General features: G+C 44.9%; 1 protein-coding gene across 1 annotated transcript in view; it reads left to right on the top strand.

Moving 5' to 3' along the window:
• The window catches only part of LOXHD1 (lipoxygenase homology PLAT domains 1), a 152,712-nt gene that overhangs the window by 26,969 nt on the left and 108,511 nt on the right, over positions 1-17,232 (top strand). Inside the window, exons 3-5 of the mRNA XM_054283407.1 lie at positions 615-695; positions 1,492-1,676; positions 15,512-15,610. Coding sequence (XP_054139382.1) covers positions 615-695; positions 1,492-1,676; positions 15,512-15,610 — 365 coding nt within the window. The remainder of the gene's footprint in view (positions 1-614; positions 696-1,491; positions 1,677-15,511; positions 15,611-17,232) is intronic.

Here is a 17,232-nt window from a genome sequence, read left to right as displayed (position 1 = left end):
TGGGAATTAAGTTCTACATCCCCTGACCCGGGCCAATAGACTTTATATTCTCGCACCTGTGAAATACAAACTGCACATTTAACACTTCCCCAAAAAATCAAACTACTTCCTGCCTACAATTGTTTTACTTGAAATGAGATGGAAATTGTAGGAGGAAGCACCAAAATTTCAGTAGTTGTTTAAAAAAGCGATGGGCGATGGGCCTGGAAAGTTGGATGTGGTTGGATGCTTTTATCTCTGGCTGAGTCCTGAGCAGATCTGTGGCCACACAGGGAACTTGCTGGAGCCCTTGGCCCCACCACCAGGAGCAGGTCTGGATGGCAGGAGAGGACATTTCTGGGAGCGGGACTCTGAGACAAAAAGCACATTGCATTTCCCCCAAAGCTTCTGCCTCAACTTCTGGAAGAGCTCTTCTGAGTCTGAGAAGGAAAAAAAGTCTGCTGAATGTCAGTACCTAGAGCATCCCAAAACCTGTCACTGGGGAGAGGGCACTGAAAACTAGGTCCTTCCAGCATTAGGAATGACACTTCTTTATCCTTACACGCTAGCATTTGCGTGCCTGCTGTCAGGGCTGCTGGTTTTTCACCATTCCTTTTGATGCATGTGCATTGCAGGAGCAGCACGGCCTTTGAGAGGAGCAAAACAGATGTGTTCCGAGTGAAAACCAATAACGTCGGACAAATAAAGAAAATAAGGTACCTGCACAACGCTGCTACCACAACACTTGCTCTGTGAGGTGCTAATAGGATGACAGGCTGTAGAGGTTTAAGCATTGCCATGTTTTATTCATTATTCCTTAACGTGCTCCCATCAAGGTGAAGTTAAGGGGTGGTAAAAGCTTGTTTACTGCCGAAGATTTGAACTGAAGTGTGAAATCACCTACGGTATTGCTTAGAAGTAGCCATGCTCCCCACCAAGAATTGTATTTCTATCGTATGCAATCACGGGGAAAGACGTTTAGGACTGTTTTTATGTCCCGATGGAGGTAAATGGGGTTTGCCATCCACTTTTGCTAACTTAGTGTAATGTAAATGATAATTATTATGTTTAACCACTGTCTGACTGACTGATAAAAAATTTAAAATTACCAAGTGGTACAAAGAAAGCTGGGAAGAGGTGGTTAAAACAATGCAAGAGGAGAATAGAGCAGGAGAGTACAGGGTAGGAAGGGAGTCCCTTATGTTTTAGGTGTGCAGTGCAAGGTGAATGAATGCATATGTTGAATGAATGCAGAGGTGTAGGTATGTTTGTGAGCAGATAAAAGATTCACACACTCACCTGTGATCTCTGCCCATATGGAGGGTTGTTATTTTTAATATACCCTGTAAAAGCACATAAGTTCCTTGAAAATCTTTGGATAGTCAGCCATAAATGTGAATTATGTGTACATACAGTTGCTCTAGCCTCGCCTAGTAAATAATTTTCAGCAAAATTGTGGTGCTGGTAGCCATTCTTAGCCAGAATACTGAAACAGGGCTGTTCTTCCTCCAGGATTGAGCATGACAACACGGGGCTGAACGCGGGGTGGTTCCTGGACCGCGTCATCGTGACCGACATGAACAGACCTCACCTCCGCTTTTACTTCCCCTGCAACAACTGGCTGAGCAAGGAGGATGGGGATGGGCTCTACGTCAGAGACCTCATTGGCAGCCTGAATCCCATGGATGTGCCCAAAAGTAAGGCGTTTTTTAAAAAAAAAAAATACAAACAGCTTGGCTTTCTGGTGCCTTGTGGGAAAGGACAGGGTTGCTTTGAGATGATCTCATCGCATAAAGAGTAATTGTGTAGTCTAAGCTAATTTAAGTTTTCTTTATAGTCAGTGGAGAGAGATATAGGAAGATGCAAGATGACTCAAGAGGGTAATTTCTTCTTCCAGTGTTAGGTCTGATATCCTAGGGTGGGATAAATCACTGTTTGGAGAAGCTCCACTCGTTCCTCGAGTACTGAGGGATCTGTGATTACAACATTAAATTAGATTGAATACCTACATGTAGCTGAGAGGCACCCTACCCTGGAAGATGTAGCTGGTACCCTTGTGTGCTCCCCAGAGAGGCAGTGTGGTTGCAGTCCTGTCCATAAAGTTAAGTGTTTCCAGGCTCTGGTGATGTCCTGCAGGAAATTTCCACAGAAGACCCAACCCTTTCACTGTAACTCTGCTCCAGTTTTGCTGTAACTCCACGCTGCTGTTGCTGTATGTGTGCATGATACCCACACTGAGCTGGTGCCCGTTTTTTCAGCGTGGTTTTAAGCTAATGATGTTGAAATGAGGCTAGGACAGCTTGCACACTAAACATGTACTCCCAGATTGGTACCAGCGTGGCAGCCACGCAGGGATGTATGGTGCATGAAACGTGAGTGATCAAGATGTGAAAGAGGAGCCAGCAAACCAGCCTCGGGTGGGATGTCAGCACTCCATCTGCAAGTGCTAATGAGGAAACAGGGTTGTGTGCTCCTGATAGACTCACCAGGGCACTGCTCCTTTCTGGGAGCTTAATTTTGGGCGCGGAAGGGAAGGCAACCAGCTACAGGTCTGCAGGGAAACAGGTCTGTGTGGTTCAGTGCTAAAAAGAGGAAATTTGTGCTTTTGCCAGGATTGGATCTTATTGAGAATAATTAGTAGACCTCTTGCAATAGTGTTGCTGACATTATCACTTAGGAGCAATTATTTGGTAAAACCAATTTATTGCCAGACTTAAGCAGTGTTGTGGGCATTGATAGATGCTCTAGAAGGGCAAAGTATTGTTATTTTTCTTGAGGTCATGTTAACAGTGAAAGAATACACTAAATTGGCCCGGAATTGTTGAGTAATTTTGCACTGTTGAGATACAACCTTCTAAACGAGTGCCAGATGTCAAATATGTAAGCATTAAAGGGTGCTGCATATGAGCTAGCATGCACAAATAATATCCATTGACAAGAAATGCATATTGTAGCATTTTAAAAATGCAGACATCCCCAGGGTGGCTGCCACAAGGGAATGAAATAACGTCTGAAGACATTATCTGCCAAAAACCCACCCAGTTACACACGGCTGTGTGTGCTGAAGTATCTTGCTGCTTTTTTAATCAAATTGATTTCTGAAATGGAGAATCTAAGGACACTCGAGGGGCAGAAGGGCTCTGGAGAAGGTGGTGTATGAGTCAAAGCAATGTATGATTAAGGAGAGGTTCCCTTGAGGAGGAAGTCAACCATTCAATCTTAATAGATCTTTAAAAGACACAACACCTTATCCAAATTTATCATTGCCTCTGCCTGGGAGAAATGATTCAAGGGAACGTGTGTGATTTCCTCCATCCTGTTCAACACCTGTCTCACAGCAGGAAAGGACTCGTGGGCTAAACCCTCAGCTGGTACAGGAGAGTGCAGCTCCAATGAAATTGCTGGAGCCGCTTTGCATCTCACAAGCAGAGCAGCCAGTCCCGAGCGCTCGCTCTTCTGGAGAAGCAGCTCTGGGATATGATGAACTGCTCTCCACGTGCTTGGCCCGGGATAAATATGAGTAAGACCATCTCCCGAGCGTGAAAGAAGAGATTTAGGCAGGCATTTGTCAGAAATGCATCAGCTCTCACCGCCTTTACCAGAGATAAAGCCCCGCTGCTGAGCAGGCCGGGCTGTGCGCGAAGGCGGGAGCTGGGCTGGGGCCAGAGGCACGGGTGAAGGGTTGGATGCTTTCCAGGTGGCAGGCCTGAATCCGTAAGAGGAGAGGGTTAGCTCAGCTATCTCAGGTTGCAGTTCCCCTTGAACCATAATTAATGAAAGATAAACATCCCCAGACTGCTGCGGTGAGCTGTCAGCTGCAAATGTAAATGTATCTGAATTAATATGCCTCCCTCCGGATCCAAAAAGGTCTGAAATGAGATTGTGATATGATTTTTGTTGTACATACAAGTCATTTGCCCTGAATTTGATTGGGTTTTAGGGCATTTTGTTTTTTCTTTCCAATGGATTAAATTGTGATGTTTACTCTTTGAGTATTAATATTTTCTAGGCCCCTAGATAATGAAAAATTTTTTAAGTTTATGTAAGGAAAGATAAGTAATTCCCTCCTAAGTCTGTGTTCCCATTAGCAGTTCAGTGCCATATTCTTCTCCTTTCTAGTTATGTCTCTTCAATCACATCTTCAATCCATTTATTACTCCAGTTTTCCTTTGTAAACCACTCAGACACTGTTGTTGCCAAACTTAGCTTAGCTTCATGCTTTGCTTTCATGCTCCATTTGCTGTCACAGTCAGGAATGTTTTTGTGGGGAATCAAACAAGTTTCCTCCAGGTTCCCTCTGCTGCAGCACCCTCAGCTTTTGATCTTCTCCCGGAGAACTTTCCCGTCTTTGTCATGAGGATTTACCTTCCTCCTTTGAACTGGAGGTCACTGCTGGGACCTTCTCTGTGCTTTGTGTGAGGAGGATGTGGGCTTGAAAAAAATAAACTCCTTTTCTTTGTCATATTTTTGATTCATTGAAAAGGCACCTGAAGCCTATTTGAAGGGGGGCTCTTGATGCTTGTACCAAAACTGACTAAACTATGGGCAGACTCGGCCTCTTTCTTGGTGAGGAGCACAGGCCAGATAGAGAATTCCTGCAGACTGTGAGTTTTGGAGAGGTTAATTTTAAGGGGGGGGGAAAAAAAGGGAATAATTTAAAAATGCAGAAAAAGATATGTGGCAAAAAACCAGTCAACGAGATATGTGTATATATATATGTATGTGTGTGTGTGTAAATATATAAACATATATAAATATGTATGTATGTATGTATGCATGTTTGTATGTATGTATGTATGTATGTATAATGGAAAAAATGGACACACACACTCAAAACCCAAAAGCAGAGTCCTTTTCATGATCCAAATAGAACTACCATGGACGTCTGACTTGGCAATTGCAGACACCTGAGTGATTGCATTCATTTACTTATCCGAATGAAATGCCTCCTGTCAGGTTCCCTGTGGAATGCCACGTGTTTCTCAAGGAGAACAGGTTACATTTAAGTGTTCCTGCTTGAATGACCCTCTATTCCCTGTATTCACATCCATGGCATCATATGCCCACAGGCCTTTGACAGGGATAGTGTCACAGATTCTTATTTACCCAGCAGCTTCTATTGGCAGCCTGGATTAATTTACACCATAGGTATTAATTACAAGGGAGGGCCATTGTTCAGCTTTGTGCTGCTTCACTTGAGTTTATGAAGCCTCGGGATTGTGTGGCTGTGGCTGAGCCTTTGTGCAAGGGACATGCTCAAAACTGGAGCCAGGTGCTGGTTTTCCTTTGAGTGCTGCCGGTTTTGGATCACTCTGAGGGTGTCTGATGTCCTGCCAAAGTGGTGGGGGTGCATTCATCACAGCTTGCAGCTGCACTGGGAGATCTACTGACCCCATGGAGGTGTAAAAGGACATGAAATTCAGGAGTCAGCTCATGGAATCACAGAATCCTTTATGTTGGAGAAGCATCACAGGATCACAGAGCCCAACAGTTTCCCCAGCACTGCTCAGTCCACATTGCCCCACATCCCCAAGGGCCACATCCACATGGCTTTTGGACCCCTTCAGTGGTGGGGACTCCTTGGACAGCTGTGCCAGTAACTGAAGTCCCCAGTCCCTTGTTTGATTCTTGCAGAATGGTCAGGAATTATTTGTACCACTCAGTGGACAGATCCCCATGTCCCCCACGAATTGTCAGGAATTATTTGTACCACTCAGTGGACAGATCCCCAAGTCCCCCACCCCACAGTGACTGTCCTTTGCCTGGACCTTGCCAACCTTTGCCTCATGGTCTTCATCCCTGCAGGTGGGACACCAAGGTTGTGTCTTCCTCCATCCCTTTGTGCGATGGATACAGCTTTTCATCACCTGACTGGAAAGCAAGGAGCCCTGAGAGCTGGTCTTTGTGTGCCTAGCCAGGTTTCTCAAGACATAATACCAAAACATAACTGCAAGGCTGAGTTTTGTCCAGATTCATAAAAGATGCTGAGGTTTGGTTGGGTTAGATGCCATGTTGTTCATCCAACAATAAACATCTTTTCTCAGGGGGTGACCACAGGCATTTAAGGCTACTCAGCTGCTGGAGGTTGGTCTGGGCTCTGTGCACTGTAACCTCCAGTTATGCTCAGAACAAGGGAAATAGATATTGGCTGTTCCTGATTTCCCTTGAAACCTCTCACTAATCAAACAATTCCCCGTACACGCTTTACTCTGAGAAAGCAGAATCATTCATTTGCAATGGGGATGTTCACTCACTTGGTCCTTAAAATCATGCTCAAGAGCAGGGTGAGCTGAAAACTAATTCAGTCTCCTGTGCAATTCTATCTTATGCTAACCTGTCAAATTTTGGTCAAGTCTTTGCAACCTGCCTGTTGCAAATGAGGTTGAGAGCCAGGGACTGGTTTTCATCTGGCTTTTTGGCTATCAGCACCCTGAAATTATTTAGGATTGGACATGACGGGTTATAAATGTGCTTGGGACAGCAGCTTGTGTCAAACCCTTTCAAGGCTGAATATTCCCAGTAGGACAGAATTGCATGTGTCACACCAAACTGAAGAACTACTTCAATCTCTACTATTTCTGGGTAAAGTTTAATCTTATTTAGTCTATTAATAATGAAAGTGAGGAGCACATTACTGTGGCGCACCTCGACCTTGAAGATGGAAGAGTTCCAACACAGCTGCATTGTGTTTAATTTTTCCATATATAAATGTGCTGAAAATTGGCCATCTATTGCTATTCTTTGTTATTATTGTTATTATATTAAAAAAAAAAGAATCACTAGAGGAGAGCAAATATAGCTGTTCTTTATCTGAGGGTGGGTCTTTTACAGTCAGACACAACATTTCTGCTTTGCTAAAACAAGAAGCAGTTTTGAAAGGGAAAGTTGTTGGTTGTGTCAGTTCTGGCCTGATTTGGGGGTGATACATGGTGCACCTGAGAGCTTGCATGGATATGTCCTAAGGGTAACGGCTGTGGAGTCACAATGAGCAGCTGGGATTTGGATTCTAGTAAAGAGGTGAAATTAGAGTGGTGGAATTTCCCTGAGTGTTCATGCAGGCAGAAGGGGGCTCCTTGCCTTTAAAAACATTAGAAAAATGTCTATTTACAAAGCATTTACCTGCTCTAGGTATTCTCTGTGGGTTTCAGATCCACTATGACCTAAAGCTTATGCATTTGAGCTGTGAATGTGAGCTTACTCCTTTGCTCTTTGGAGGATTCTTGGGTTAAGGCTTCACACTTCATTGTCCAGAGTTTTAGTGCTGGCTGTTGGCTGACTTGAAGGCTCATGAGCACTGACCTGGCTGTGACTTGAGGAAACATCTGGAGCAGCAGGTGCTGCTGCACATGATCCAGAAGCTAAATCCTCCCTTCCATCCTGGGATGTGCATGTCCTCAAGGGCTGGGCTGGATCAGAACTGAAACTGTGGCCAATATTTCCCAATGATGTTAGAAGCGCAGGTAAGGAGCAGAATCTGGGGTGTGAGGCACCAGTTGATGGTGCCCTGTTGGATTTGCAACCTCATTTTATAAAAGGTTGGGCTTGAAGGCCAGCATTGGTCCCTCATGGATGAGACTTTATCCCTGGAGGGATCTAAAAGCCATGTGGATGTGGCCCATGGGGACACGGGTCAGTGGTGGCCTTGGCAGTGCTGGGGGAATGGTTGGACTCGATGGTCTTGGAGGCCTTTTCAAACCTACATGACCCTTGGATTCCCCTGGATTTTGTTTCAAAATGAGGTCACACAATTCCACGCTTTTGGAAACTTTCATGACTGGAAAAATGAAAAAATATTATTTCTAAGGACGCAGAAGTTGAGGAAGAGGGAATGAAATATTAATATGTGTTATCTTCTCATCAAAATGCATCTTTATTTGCTCTGAAAGCTGGAAGTGTATAATCAGCACAGGAAAATGCAGATAAATATATTTATGAAATACATACGAGTTGTTTGGTTCTGAGTAATGGCAAGTACCCTCTGTGCAGGATGAGGCCTTGCTGCATGGTGAAGCATTCAATAAACAGGGTGTGTAGAAGGAGTAATATCTTTTACCACCCATTTAAAACACTGGGAAAAAAAAATTGTCATGCTACCTGGCATACTGAGCATCCAGAAATGTCTTTTGTTCTCGATCAAAAATACTTCCTTTGTTCTAACAAGGACTTTACTTTCCCTGCAAACTTTGCCCAACTTATTGTCACTGTGTCCAAAATGAGGGAGTTGTGGACATTCTACTTGTCCCACCTTTTTTTTTCCTGAGGTTTTTTCTCTTGTTTTTTGTTTTTTTTTTCCTAAAGATAGGTAAAAGGAATGAGAAATGGAAATGCAGAAATAAAAAGAAACACCGGTGACTTGAAAAATGCAAAAAATAACACTGAGTCATGAAAGGGGACAGAAAAGGGGATTTGTAATTCACAAAGAGAGAAAAGATTTTGGAGAGGCAAGAGTGTGTGGCTGGTAAATAGATCTCTGTGTACCCAATACAAAACAGAGAGTACAGCATGCTTTTGAAGACGTGTGATAATTTTGACTAATTATGTCTATATATGGAAATTAATTCAGCTTTCAGTTTTGAAATGAAGTAACATTTTTTAAAAGTTCTGATCTATTCAAAGCAAGACTGAAGTACAGAGTTAACAATATGATTTTCGATAATACCATATATTTATTTCACTCTTATTTCTCAGCAAATATGTTTAAACCAAGAGGATATTCTCAACGATTTTTTCAATTTTGATAATAGCAGATGTGGTGAAAGCAGAAAAGAGATATTTCTTTTGTGAAATATTTGCCTTTTTTTATTTTAAATGGGCTCCCATCCTGGGGCTGAACTAATGAAAAATAATGATAAATCTTGGAGAATTAGATGAACAAGGATTTCTGCACCGCTGTCACAAGGTGGGTTGCCATGCGCTAAGCTCCATGCCTCTGCAACTAAACCACCATTGTCTCCTGAGCAAGGTCATTTAAAGCTCACTTCAAAAAGTCATCATCACTTTGAAGTCACAGTAGGAACATCAGTTTAGCATATCCTACAAGCAAAGCCTCCTGCATGTGGTAGATTGCCTCTCACAGGCCCTGCAGAGGGATGATCCAGCCTGAATCCTAACACATTAACTGTTTGGGTGCACGCCTTGCTTTCCTGTGAGAGCTGCAGGAAATGGATGGGAATCTCATGGTTTGTGGCCAGGGTGGGGAGGCCAAAGGGACTGGGTTCATCCTGCGAGGGGCATGAACAGTGGCTGAGGGTGATTCAGTATTCAACAGAGCAGCACAATCAGAGTCACAGAATACCCCAAGGCCACGCAGACCCCCAAGGAGCATCCAGTCCAAACCCTGGCCCTACACAGGACAGTGCAAGAATCCCACCCTGTGCCTGAGAGTGTTGTCCAGATGCTCCTTGAATCCTTTCCTTTTCCCTCTGTGAGTGACAGCAATGATAACTCTCAAGAAGACTTTTGGAGAGCTCTTGTGAGATTAAAGGAGTGCTGAACCAGGGCCAAGGCAGCTCAAAGCATCTTTGGTGCTGCCTCCAGGGACAGGAACCCCAAAGCCTTCCAAAGGCTCCTCAGCATCTCTCCCCTGCTAACATCAGGTTTTGGCAGAGGTGCTGGCAGCCAAAAGGAATGGAATCACAGAATGCTTTGGGCTGGAAGGGGCTTCTAAAGCTCAGCTGTTCCAAGCCCCCACAATGAGCAGTCACGTTTGCAACTAGACCGAGTCTTCTCAGTGCTCTGCCAAATGCAAAACTCCTCCTTCTCCAGCACCCCCTGCTCCAGGTGTGCTTGTGATCTGCATTTCCAGTTTGAACCCTTGGTTAAAGATGCTGTTCCCCACTTCTGGAGGCACAACTCATTAACAAATGCAGCTGTCAATCACCCTTGAAAGAGATTTATTATGTTTGAGCCCTAAACCAACTCTTAGAATTCAACACTGTTCTGAATGGGAGAAAAAAGAAGTCCTCTTTATCTGTGTGCCATTGCTTTGTGCAAGAGCAGGACCCAGTTTTGAGACAGAACTGGCTGCTGGTGAGCTCAGAGGAACCCCTCTGCTTTTACAGGGGTTGCTTTAGGCTCTAATCATATTTTGCTGTGCAAAGCTGTCTCTGGGGTCCCTGCTACTGTGCCACAAAGGGGTTTAATGGGTGGGCTGGGTGAGTTTTCCTTTCATTTGCAGATACTCAGCTGCTGGATACACAGGACGAGCAGGACATCTCCAAGCAGAAGGTCACCAGAAGCTAATGTAGGAAGAGGTTATTTTATCCTGGTGGGATGAGCTCTCTGCCAGGACAAACAAGAACTAAATTCAAATGTTTGCTGTGAATCAAGTGTGTTGGGAGGCCAGGTCCCAGCTTTGTGCCCTGGCCATGGGCTGTCTGACATTTTAAGGATGCTCTGACCCAGAACTCCGTCACTGAGGACCTTGCTGTCAGCAGTGGTATAAAGCAGCTTCCACTTTGACAAGTCAGTCCCTTCCATCAAGCAGAGGTTTTTTCAGACAGTTCCTGGTGGGCTGGATTGACTGACTCGATCTGACAGGCAGGAACCAAGGCATCTGGGTATTAAACCTCCATCCTGAGCTGGTGCAAGGCTGTGGCACACTCAGGTTGAAGCTGTACCTTGTCTGCAGGTCCAGGTGCCTGCCTCTCCCCCCAGCAACAATTCTTTCCACAGAATACCACAAAAGTATTCCTTTTCCAGCAGCAGTTCAGAGATGGTAGCAGTGCCTCTCCCCTGCCCATCCAGCTCCTTTCCCCCAGCCCCTTCCCAAATCTGCCTGCTCAGTGCTGAGCAGCACAGGATGGATCTCCAGCACTGCAGCTCCCGGGAGTAGTGTGAAAACAGAGGGATAATTGCCAAGAGTTGCCTTATGAGAAGGATCCATCCCTGCCTACGGCTTGGTTCCTTGCTTTTAACCCCGTGTGCTTTGCCTGTGAGGGCTGTGACATTTCCCAGATATTGGATCCGCAGCAGGTCAGGTGCATGGGAGGCAAGCACAGCTGGGAACTCACTGTGCCCTTCAGGAGGTGATAACCCCAGGTAATGAAATACAGTCAAATTGGTTTTCCTGCCCAAATCTCAGGCTTCTGCAGCAGGAAACTCAGCAGATTGTGCATAAACATACTATCTAATGCCCCAAATAATAGTAGATACAAAATTCCTTTAGGCGTTTCCATCCTAGGGTGCTTCAAGCGACCATGATATCATACTGCTAAAGAAATGACATTAACAGATGAATACCACACGGCTGGACAGTCAGCTGCAGATTGCAGGTGGCAGGATTTGTCTGGGACATGTCCATGCATTTTCCATGGCTGGAGGCAGGACAGAGGCTGCACAAGAGCACCCAGGGGTGCTGGGTCTGGATGGAAATATTCTGGGCAGTGTATGGGGCTAATGCTGCACCCAGGGTGGGGATGACAGTGGGGACAGCCTGGATGGGAATGCTGGGGGCTTGGAGAGCAGCAGCCCCATGCCCTTCATCCCCCAGATGTGTTGGGAGTGCATCACATTCACAGACAAAACCCTCTTGGCTCTCAGTGGAGAGAACCTGACTCCAGCCCACAGTGCAAAATTAACCTTTCCTCTTGTCTGTTGAAAGCTGAGGCTGAGTTAATCAGTAGCAGACAGGCTGATTGACTGCCACTCCTCTGCTAAATTAATGCAGTAGGGTCACATCAGTGCCACCCCACAGTCTCCCAGAGATGGCATCCTGGCAATGCCTTCAATGCAGACACACAACTGTGAAGAAAAGGAAGGTGCTGTTACCACACAGGGCATTTACACTTGCGCGTTGCAATGTGAAAGTGGAAAGACAAGAGAAAATAGCTACTGCTCTTCCTACTGATTTTTTTGTTGGCTGTTCTGCTCTTGGCATCTTGCAGTACGTGCCTCTGAAGCTGCTAATTTTGCTCCTAGGAAAGCTCCCCTCCCCGTGCCTGTGCTGCAGTGAGCCTGTGCACTGCTCAGTGGAGGCACAGCTTTTACATTAACATTTTGCATGTTCTCAGTGCTAGGAGAAGCATTCAGGAGGAAAAAAAAAAAAAAAAGATATCCAGGCAACATCTTGATCTGTGTTTTACTGATGAAGTCAGAGCTATGTATTGGGATTTAAAAAAAAAAATTAAAAAAAACCAAAAAAAAGCAAAGTGGGTATTTTTGAAAAGATGCTTCTGCCACGGGCTTAAAAAATAGGGAACAACATCCACCCATGATCAAAATGAAGAGTACTTGACTTATGGCAGATCTCTTCCTGGCTGCAGTGAGAGCTTTCTCTTGCATGCTTTTTGCAGCTGAATCCTCGCTGTCTTTTTAAGAGGCAGCATCCCTTTCCATTTAAATTGCTCATCCACCATGTCATTCTGTAAGATGTGCTGATGTACGAAGCACAGAAGGACCCCTGAGCAGCATGAAGAGCTCCTCTCCCTGCTGCAGCTGAATGTCAAATTGCTTAGAGAGGGACAAAGTGCTGGCAAAAATTCAGCATGGCTCGGGATTTGCTTTCTGAAGATGGAGGAGCTGAAATTTTTTCTGAAAGCAGACCTAAGGGTCAGGTGTGGGGACAGGTTTGAGCATCCAGTTTCAGAGTCGTTAAGAAGGAAAAAACCAAAGAAAAGACCTTTTGAGCACAGGCTAGGCATTGTTTGTGAAGCAGTAATGTGCTCTAACCTAAGCCAAGGACCTCTAATGCTCTTGAAGTAGTTTTGCCTACAGAAACACATCAACGTGGAAAAGAGCCATGCCAGGGCATGCCACACACCACAGCCATGCTCATATTAGAGGGGACAACAGGAAGCCCTCACAGCACAGTGCCCTGTGAGTGCCATCTGTCCAAAGTGATGGCCCATCCCTGGCTCAGGAGCCAGCTCTGCCTCAGGGCCCCTCATGCTGCCACTGAGAGCAGCACTGTGTGCGCACAGAGCCCTTGGGACCCCTTGGTGTTCCAAGCAGGAGGTCAAAATATGTCATTCTGGACCTTAGATTGGAAATACAGCCATGCTGAGAAACCTTTAAAGGTTTTGGATCTGGCAAGTAATTTCACCAGCATTTTCCTTGCTGGCCAGATGTGGCCTAGCAGTAGCCATGCAAGGTGCCCTTGCTGCACTGTGTTTGCTCACTTGCTTTTCATGGACCTTCTCTCTGCATGTCTTCCTTGATGCTCTGCATGCATTGAGACATCCCTCTGGGCTCAGAGCCTCTGTATCTCAGAGACATAAAGCCTTTTCCTGCAAGGGGAATGTAAGCTAAGCCACTGTAGCTTGTCCTTTTGAGGATCCTGTTATCCTGTCAGGTTCTTCTAGCTCCCAAAAAGTGGAGTGGAAAATTAATCACTGACATCAGATTAAATATTCTAGAGGAGGTGCAAGGAGCAAAGCTTCTTGGAAAATGTGGTCTGTAATTAAATACTGCAAGGTACAATGGGTCAGTTTTAGTTAGAGCAGCTTAGTGGCCAAGTAGGAGACGTAAATTGCACCATCCCCACACTTTGCTAATGCAAATGAACACTTTTGGTGTTAGTGTATCTCTAGCAGGTTGCTAGAGTTAAAGAGAATCATTAAGGCATTTTCTCCCTTGTCTGAGCCCAGCTCCGTTCTTCTCTTTCTTGTTATTTAGTATTTGTTGCAGTTTTATCATTATTATTTTATTTGCCGTGGCATGTTTTGCGATGAGGCGCCAGGGATGTCAGCTCGATTTTTAGCCTTTTCCCAGCACATTCATTAAACTGTGACAGGTGATTTTCCCTTCTGTTTGGGCTCTGCCCTTGCACTCCTCACCCTGGGAGCTGAGAACATCGTTGTAATTCAGGGGATGGTCCAAGAGCTGCTCCTCATCCCTTTGCTCTCACGTCCTCTGCCTCTGCAGGAGCACGTGCACCAGGTCTCTGCTGTCTTCTGGAATAACTTTTAATATGCACTGATTATGGGGGAGGAGGTGGGGGATCTGTTCTGGGAGTGGTAGCCCAGTGTTGGTGATGTTCCATGACTCCTGAGAGAATCCATTTCTGTAGCTGGCTGGGAAGTGCAGAAAAGATTATGCCCTAACTTGGCGCTTGCCAAAGGGAAAAAGGGTTGCAAACCAAGAATCAGGGTTAATGGTTGGACTTGATGATCTTAGAGGTCTTTTTCAGCCTTAATGATTTCACGATTCTGTGGTGCAAGAAGTTCTATTTTTGCCAAGGATCTGTGTGTGAGGAGACTTGTGCATTTGACCCTTTCACAGAAGCAGCGTGCCCAGGACTGATAAATACAGAAGTGACATTGCACAGGGTTCAGTAACAGGAACTCTGTCCAGGGCTTGTATGACATCATGTACTGCTCAGTAGCAGATTTTGCATTCATCTTCAACTGTTTTGTGCCTTGCTGCCTGCCTCCAACACCCATTTTCCATAGAGGATACACACGAGGTGTCTGCCATGGCTGTTTGCTTAGAGGTGGTCAGATGACTTTAGTGGCAGATTTTGAACGTTGCTCGCATTTGGCTCAAATGTTGGCTCAAATAATGTCACACTGAAAATCGTGGAAGCTTTTTCATTGATCCCAGAAAAAACTGAGGTCACTTTTGCTGTCCTTGGGAACCAAGTGTGTCCCAGCCTGATCTGTCTGAAGAACTTGCTTCTCAAATTCACTGACATGATGTGTGTAATGTCCATGATGGGCCTCACCCACAGGGGTTTGGTGCCATAGATGATGTATCTCCACAGTGTTACAGCTCCTGGGTCTACTACTGTTTCTTCATTAAATAAAAAAGACTGGATGACTGATTTTTTTTTTTCTTGGTTTTTTGGGTTTTTTTTAAGGAAAGAATGGCCACTTTCACATTTTTGTTTCATGCAGTGTGGCTGACCTTTCAGAGACTCACAGAATGTTTTGGGTCCATCCAGTTCCACTCCCTGCCATGGGCAGGGACCCTTTCCACTGGACCAGGTTTCTCAAAGCTCCATCCTACCTGGCCTTGGAAATGCCCTGGGCTGGGGTGTCAACAACTCAGAGCAATCTGTGCCAGTCCCTCACCACCCCCCCAGGAAAGAATTTCTTCCGTATATATTCAGTCTAAATTTCTCCTTTCTCAGTTTAAATCCATTGTTCCTTGTTCTATCACTATGATATTATTTCCCAAAAATACTTGCTTGGTATAAACTAAACTTTCAAAATAGCTCCAGGACAGAGTTGGGGTCAGGCCTGAGCTTGGGCAGACTCCATAACTCATCGATGTTTGGAAAAAGCAGAGCTGGTCCATAGGTCCTTTGTATCCTCATCAAAATTTTCACTTTCTCTTCTATTTCGGTCTTCAGTGTCAAGGCCAGGAACCAAGTGATCTGTCCTCCTGCCCTGGGCAGTGAATATGCAGTGTCAGAATCCTGCCTATGGATTTTATTCCTCTTGTGGAGAAGGGGGTCATTGTACTGAGAGCCACAGTTCAGGCCACGCTTTCAGGATAGCACCAGCACAGCCTGGATTGGTCTGAACTGTTGGGTTTTGCATCAAACCATTGAGTTATTAATGTGTTGGGATTTTTGCCTCCCTCATTGCAGTCAACAAATACGTGGTCCGGGTTTTTACTGGTGAAGTCAGCGGCAGCGGAACGGATGCAGATGTCTTCATTAATATCTTCGGTGAGAAAGGAGACACAGGTATTCAAATGCAAATAATTTCCTAAAATATTTCCTCCTGCTCTGCAGGCCTGTGATCTGAACAACACACACACGCACGCACGCACAGGCAATCTGGCAAATGCAGAATGATTTGGCTGAGTGAAAGGCACAACAAATGGTGTGGGGGCCCTCACATCCACAGCCCCTGGAAGGTGCATCTGCAATGCAGCAGCTGTGGCTGGGCGTGGGCATGACTCAAGTTACCTTAAAAAAAAGCAGATTCTGGGAAAAACACAGCATAAACCACCAGCAGATAGCAGTGGAGAAAGTGCCAACCCACTGAAGGGTCCAACACCAATAGTATTTACAGGGAATGCAGTGGGAGCTGTGTGTCTCATTTTCCAGGTACCTGGAGGGATAATGACATCCCTTCTCTGTGGTGGAGGTGATGGCTGAGCCTGCTCGGCCACTTGTAAAAATAATTTAAGCAAGGTTTATATTAGTTGGGTTTGAATGCCTTTTTTTAGAAATATTGCAATTATTTTTAAATGTAGATTGTACTGCAACAGTGGTCTGGAAACTTTAATTTAATTTTTTTAAAAATTAATTGAATAATATTAAAAGATGTGCCCAAACCAAGCTCTCCGGGCCATGAAGAGAAGTGGGTGGAGATTGCTGGAGATTCCTGTAAGCAAAGAGCAAATATTCTCTCGCTTCTACACTGCATCTATCCTGTCAAATTCAAGAAATAATGATATGATGTCTGCCTAGTGTCCTTGAACAGATTATAAAACCTGGTGGATAGGGCTCACCCTTGATTAATCCTCCAGAGTTTCACAGGGGGATTCATCTGATCTCCCTGAAGACATCCCAAAGTGGGAGTCTGAATCTTAGCTGGGTGTCCAGGCATTCTGTCATATCCACACAGAGAAATAACACCCCTAGAGGATGATTCATCCTCCCTAAGGTAAGAGGGATGAGCTGCCCACTGACCTCTTTCTCTGCACTGGAGCCTTGGGTGGGTTTCATCCCACTCACAGCATCACACAGGCTGCAAACGGGGGCACAGCTTTAATACTTTTCATAAAGGCAAACCCCTGTGGGATCAGGAAAAAGCCAACAGCCCTGGCTGGGCCCTAATTTGAAAATAAATCCTTCCTCTCGGATACAGCAAAGAATTCTGTGTCCTGAAATGTCAGAATCTGCAGCTTGTGACCAAAGCCTTTCTTGAACAGTTTGGAGATTTTCAAAGACAGTAAAAATAAAAGGGAAATGTGGTGATATGAAAAAAAAATATTTAAGAGCCATCTGGATTTATATTTCTGAAAGCTCTGAGAGCTGCAAGTAACTGTGACATTAGAATGGAAATCCTGGTCTTTTGTGGGCTTGAGAAAAGGTACCTTTTTTATTAGAATAGAAAGTCCCCTGCCTTTACCTTGAATCCTGGGTGCAGAGAGCTGATATCTAGGGAATATTTGATTCAGTCAGTGGTGACTTTCTGACATTCCCAAATATTCCTTCACTTACAAACATGCGTGTGCCAGTAACCCTTTCCTCCTTGAAGTTAATTTTTATTACTTATTTGCTTGGGGGATTTTTTTTGTTTTGTTTTGTTTGTTTGTTTTGTTGTGGGACTTATTTGTTTTTGTTTTATTTTTACT

This window comes from Melozone crissalis, unplaced genomic scaffold, assembly GCF_028551555.1.
Source record: "Melozone crissalis strain CALT ecotype California unplaced genomic scaffold, PUWL_Pcris_2 ptg000036l_1, whole genome shotgun sequence".
NCBI classification, from domain to species: domain Eukaryota; kingdom Metazoa; phylum Chordata; class Aves; order Passeriformes; family Passerellidae; genus Melozone; species Melozone crissalis.
The sequence above is the reverse complement of the archived record's forward strand: the minus strand, read 5'-3'. Positions and strand labels throughout refer to the sequence as shown.